Source organism: Anastrepha obliqua, unplaced genomic scaffold (genome assembly GCF_027943255.1).
Source record: "Anastrepha obliqua isolate idAnaObli1 unplaced genomic scaffold, idAnaObli1_1.0 ptg000012l, whole genome shotgun sequence".
NCBI lineage: Eukaryota > Metazoa > Arthropoda > Insecta > Diptera > Tephritidae > Anastrepha > Anastrepha obliqua.
Genome location: NW_026562179.1, coordinates 3,657,066 through 3,661,421, shown reverse-complemented (window position 1 = coordinate 3,661,421; position 4,356 = coordinate 3,657,066). Strand labels below are relative to the sequence as shown.

At 36.2% G+C, this 4,356-nt stretch overlaps 2 protein-coding genes across 2 annotated transcripts; one reads left to right on the top strand and one right to left on the bottom strand.

Annotated features, from left to right (window-relative positions):
• Positions 1–940: 940 nt before the first annotated feature.
• On the top strand, positions 941–1,712 carry LOC129251309 (uncharacterized). The gene is made up of 3 exons (XM_054890673.1): positions 941–1,043; positions 1,114–1,315; positions 1,374–1,712. The coding sequence occupies exons 1-3, from the start codon at positions 976–978 to the stop codon at positions 1,710–1,712; spliced, it is 609 nt and encodes a 202-aa protein (XP_054746648.1). The 5' UTR covers positions 941–975.
• A 673-nt stretch (positions 1,713–2,385) lies between these two features.
• LOC129251328 (putative nuclease HARBI1) lies at positions 2,386–4,062 on the bottom strand. Its single transcript, XM_054890692.1, has 4 exons — positions 3,765–4,062; positions 3,267–3,705; positions 3,063–3,207; positions 2,386–2,820 (listed from the first exon to the last, which is right to left on the bottom strand). Exons 1-4 carry the CDS (start codon positions 3,860–3,862, stop codon positions 2,426–2,428), a joined length of 1,077 nt encoding a protein of 358 aa, XP_054746667.1. The 5' UTR covers positions 3,863–4,062; the 3' UTR covers positions 2,386–2,425.
• Positions 4,063–4,356: the final 294 nt, after the last annotated feature.

Here is a 4,356-nt window from a genome sequence, read left to right as displayed (position 1 = left end):
TAATATATTTGGAATTTCAAATAATTGTAAATCCTATAATAATCTAATAATATGTTCTAACGCTAAAATTATATACATACATATATAAGCAACACATCATGCATACCAAACTTGTTGAACAGCCGTGCCGCTAACTGCAGTGTAGTGAATAATCAACACATTCCCACAGTCGAAGAAATATCACCCGGAATATTGTTCCTCAATCAGTATGAGGGAAGCATTCGTGTGAACGGCGACCTGATACCACTAAAGGGCACCTTCATAATACGGCACCACAATGTCACTATCCAAGTAAACAACAAACTAATTGCAACAGATTTAATAGCTAATCAGCATACAATGCCAGCGATTCTCCAACCTATGGCAAGCTCGGAAGTAATTGAAGAAGTGCTTTCATTGGAAATGTTAAAACAGCTACATACGTGTGAACGACAGTAATTACATTGACACTTTGAATATGGGAAATAAAATAAATCCTTTTATTAACGTTATACTTATCTTATCGTTGATAATGATACTTGCGTACATTGGATACAAAACATACCAAAACCGTAGAAATCAGGATCAGCCACCAATCCTACAATCTAGAGATAAAAACTCATCATCGCTTACCATAGGAATAGAAGATTTACCAAGTCAATTTCAACCAACGTCATCGAACGTGGACGCTCGAAATTGAGGGTGGAAGAGTTAACTTCACACAAATTTAGTGCCCGCTTTGTTGTTCACACGCGCAATAAAAGTAACCAAACACCGCTTCCGCTGGAATCGTAAACAACAACAACGCTCACGGGCAAACAGACATCGAACCGTGAGAAAGATACCTGGGCCCTTACTCTGTAATGCGATGCGAAAGAAAAAATTCACGAAATCGCAGAATCGGTACTCGGTATTTCGACATTCGCATTCACATTTTGCGCTTTCGCAAGTTTTTCTCCCTTTTCGCATCGGCAGCACTCTGTATTGCGAAAGTGAATGTTAAACAGCTGTCACTATCGCATTTTTCCTGCTACAAATAATAGCCATACGCAATTTCCAAATATGTAAGTATTAATTGATAATTTTATAAATTTGAAATATTAATTCATTGTACCTTTTTGGAAAAATATATAGGACAACTCCAAAGACTAACAAACAAACACAAAAAAAACAATTCCAAATATTAGTGGACTTCATGACAACCCATCCGGATTTGGCAAAGGGCCTAATGAAGACGCCCAACGCAAAAATAAGAGTCGACCATTTATGGAAGAGAGTAACTTCCGAACTAAATGCTGCTGGACCACCGATGCGTGATATGGCCGGCTGGAGAAAAGTAACTTTAGTGACATGTGTACTTTTTATTTCTATAGTGGGGTTATTATAATTTTCAGGTTTGGGCTGACTACAAACTTCATTTGAAGGCCAAAATGCGTCGGAACAGAACCAACATTGCCGGTACAGGGGGCGGTCCGTCCGTTTATTCCTCACTGAACGAATTAGAGCAGCGAGTAAGCGAGTTGCTTTCCATAAATAAAGCTGTGGGCGGGATAGGTAGCACGCGGGAGTTTGGTGCGCGTCAGACGGATGTACCAACTACAAGTTTAGGAGCATTTTTGAATGATAGCAATTTAGTCGATATGCCCGAAGGGGAGAATGACAGCGATTCAGTCGATGTGCCCGAACAGGTGAAAACCTTCCTGCAGCCGTTCGGTACTCACTCCACGCAATAAGCAAAGCTTACTAGAAAAGCAGGTGGATAATCAAATTATGTACCAAAAAAATTCAACAGAAATACTGACTGAGATTAATGATTCCTTAAAAAATATTTCCAAAACCATGGAAAGGACATATAAAATGGTATATAAAATAGAAAAACAAAAGCTAAATTTAGCAAAAGAGCAGTTCGTCCATAGTCGAAAAATGGACTGTGATAACTTTAAGTTAAAACTTAGGAAATTAGAAATTCAAAAACAAATGTCGGAGTTGCAGACAAATAAGACACATGAGAAACATGGAACTTCCTTTTAATTTTTTACTTATGTACGTATGTACCTGCACATACAAGTGAATTAATTTTTATTTTTATTTTGTTTAGAGAAACATGGAATTTTCTTTTAATTTTTTACTTATGTACGTATGTACCTGCACATACAAGTGAATTAATTTTTATTTTTATTTTGTTTAGAGAAACATGGAATTTTCTTTTAATTTTTTACTTATGTACGTATGTACCTGCACACACAAGTGTGACTTAGTTTTGATGTACCTGTCCATGCACAGTGCCTTACCGAAGTATTATAGCTTAAAAAATGTATACATTGTATGTAATTTGCACACTATTACTATTAGTTTTAATATACCTATGTACACACTTTGTAGACCTAACATAAATAAAAGACTGAATTCATATTTACTAAAAAACGATTTTATTTAAACAAATTTTTCATACAGAATTTCGAGTGGCAATCATATCATTTTTTATTTGGTCTCTTATACGTCTAGCTATATTTCCAAAACTCAGATTTTCTACATTTTCTATATTTACCATGTTCACTTGTTCCTGTTCGATTTCTAAACTGGGAGGATGAACTTTGAACATTATACATATATTATGCAGAGCACAACAAGCATTTAGTATTTGCACAACCTTTTCTGGAGCATAGTGCAACTCCCTTGAAGCTAGAAGGCAACGAAATCGGCCTTTCAAAACGCCAAAAACTCTCTCAATTAACGACCTTCCCTTTGAATGTTTTTGATTAAAAAAATGTTCGTCTGAATCCTCCGTAGAATTCCTGTATGGAGTAAGGAGCCATGGTTCCAACGGATATCCTGAGTCACCTGCAGATAACAAAAATATAAAGGTATTTTTAGTTGAATAACAATAAATTACAATAGCTACATATGTGCATATGCATGTTCATAAGCATTTATTACATGAAAATGCATATACATATATGTACATATATATGTGTATTAACAATTATACATATGTATGTTATATACTATATAAGACAATATTAATACGAGTATACGGACCACTACATTAAGGTCATATACTCGAAGTATATTAAAAAGCTTACCAAGAATTCGTTGGCCAGAGTCACCGTTTTCATAGGCAGTTTTTAAATATTCGCGCTCACCGGACAAGTTCCATATGTGCGAATCATGCGATGCACCTCCAAATCTACCATTCACGGCTCGAATTTGCATTTTGTGATCACATATCTAAAGTAGAACAAAAAATCGTTAATGAAAATATTCTTATTTAATTGAAACACTCTTACCACCATTGCATTTATGCTGTGCTTAAGTTTTCGGTTAAAAAATAAATGCTCGTCATTTGATGGCCTTATCATTTGGATGTGCGTTCCATCCACTGCTCCTACCACACCCGGAATTCCGCATGTTTCGTAAAATCTACGGTTGGCATCCTGTTGCTCTTCACTGCTCATCGAAAAAACGATATGTTTTGGACACAATACCTTTTCAATTGCACTGCAAACTTCCCAAAGGCAACTGGAAACGGTTTGCTGTGCTAGCCCCGCGCGATGGTCTTGGCCAATTAAATGTTGATACGCACCCTGAGCAAGAAACTTTAGGGTTGTTGCAACTTTTATAATGTCAGGGATAGCCGTTGCTCTCGTTGGAGATTTCATCTCACCCTTTATGCTATTTAGCACATACATAAAGGCTTCCTTACTAAGCCGAAAATTCTGCACAAAACTGATGAATAGAACAAACTGATGAATAAAGCATGAGTAATTCTTTAAAGTTTAACTTACCTTTGATCGCTGAGACTCATAACGTTGGAGTTATCTCTTATAAATCTCCGATAAATCCTTTCCTCAGATGATTCGTCCCATAAAGCTACACAATCCATTACTTTATATTATTTAAATATATGTACTTTACTTCCAATCGCTCGTTTGTTTTGGTCGCTTTCTTTGGCATTTCGGTCAGTGATGCATACTAAAGCGAAAAATAAGTGAATAATAAAAAGAGCAACACTTTCAGCGATGCGATAGCGCTACAGAGTACCGACTACCCTTCGTAACGCAATTTATTTTCCCATCGCATTGCTTTTCGCATCGCATTACAGAGTAAGGGCCCTGACTTGCTGACATCGCTCTACTACAACTCACTGCAGTCACGCGGCCCATCCACGTGACAAATTCATGAATTTAATTGTAAACAAATTTACTTTTGTTAAAGATTGAAAATTGTAAGTCAGTCCTAAAGTAGCACTCAATAAAGGAAGCCGAAAAACTACACTCAGTGCGTTTGTATTTGGCTAACTTATATATGGTATATTCAGTTTTAAAAATAATACATTATTAGTTTATATATGTATGTAAACGAGGTTCGCCACCCAAA

What these genes read in the sequence shown, in the direction of transcription:
- LOC129251309 (XM_054890673.1), top strand. Translation starts at nt 976, where the DNA reads ATGTTAAACAGCTGTCACTATCGCATTTTTCCTGCTACAAATAATAGC. An exon ending in CATACGCAATTTCCAAATAT is followed by an intron (nt 1,044 to 1,113) that starts GTAAGTATTAAT and finishes AAAAATATATAG; the next exon opens with GACAACTCCAAAGACTAACA. An exon ending in ATATGGCCGGCTGGAGAAAA is followed by an intron (nt 1,316 to 1,373) that starts GTAACTTTAGTG and finishes TATAATTTTCAG; the next exon opens with GTTTGGGCTGACTACAAACT.
- LOC129251328 (XM_054890692.1), bottom strand. Translation starts at nt 3,862, where the DNA reads ATGGATTGTGTAGCTTTATGGGACGAATCATCTGAGGAAAGGATTTAT. An exon ending in ACAGCATAAATGCAATGGTG is followed by an intron (nt 3,208 to 3,266) that starts GTAAGAGTGTTT and finishes GTTCTACTTTAG; the next exon opens with ATATGTGATCACAAAATGCA. An exon ending in CTCTGGCCAACGAATTCTTG is followed by an intron (nt 2,821 to 3,062) that starts GTAAGCTTTTTA and finishes TGTTATCTGCAG; the next exon opens with GTGACTCAGGATATCCGTTG.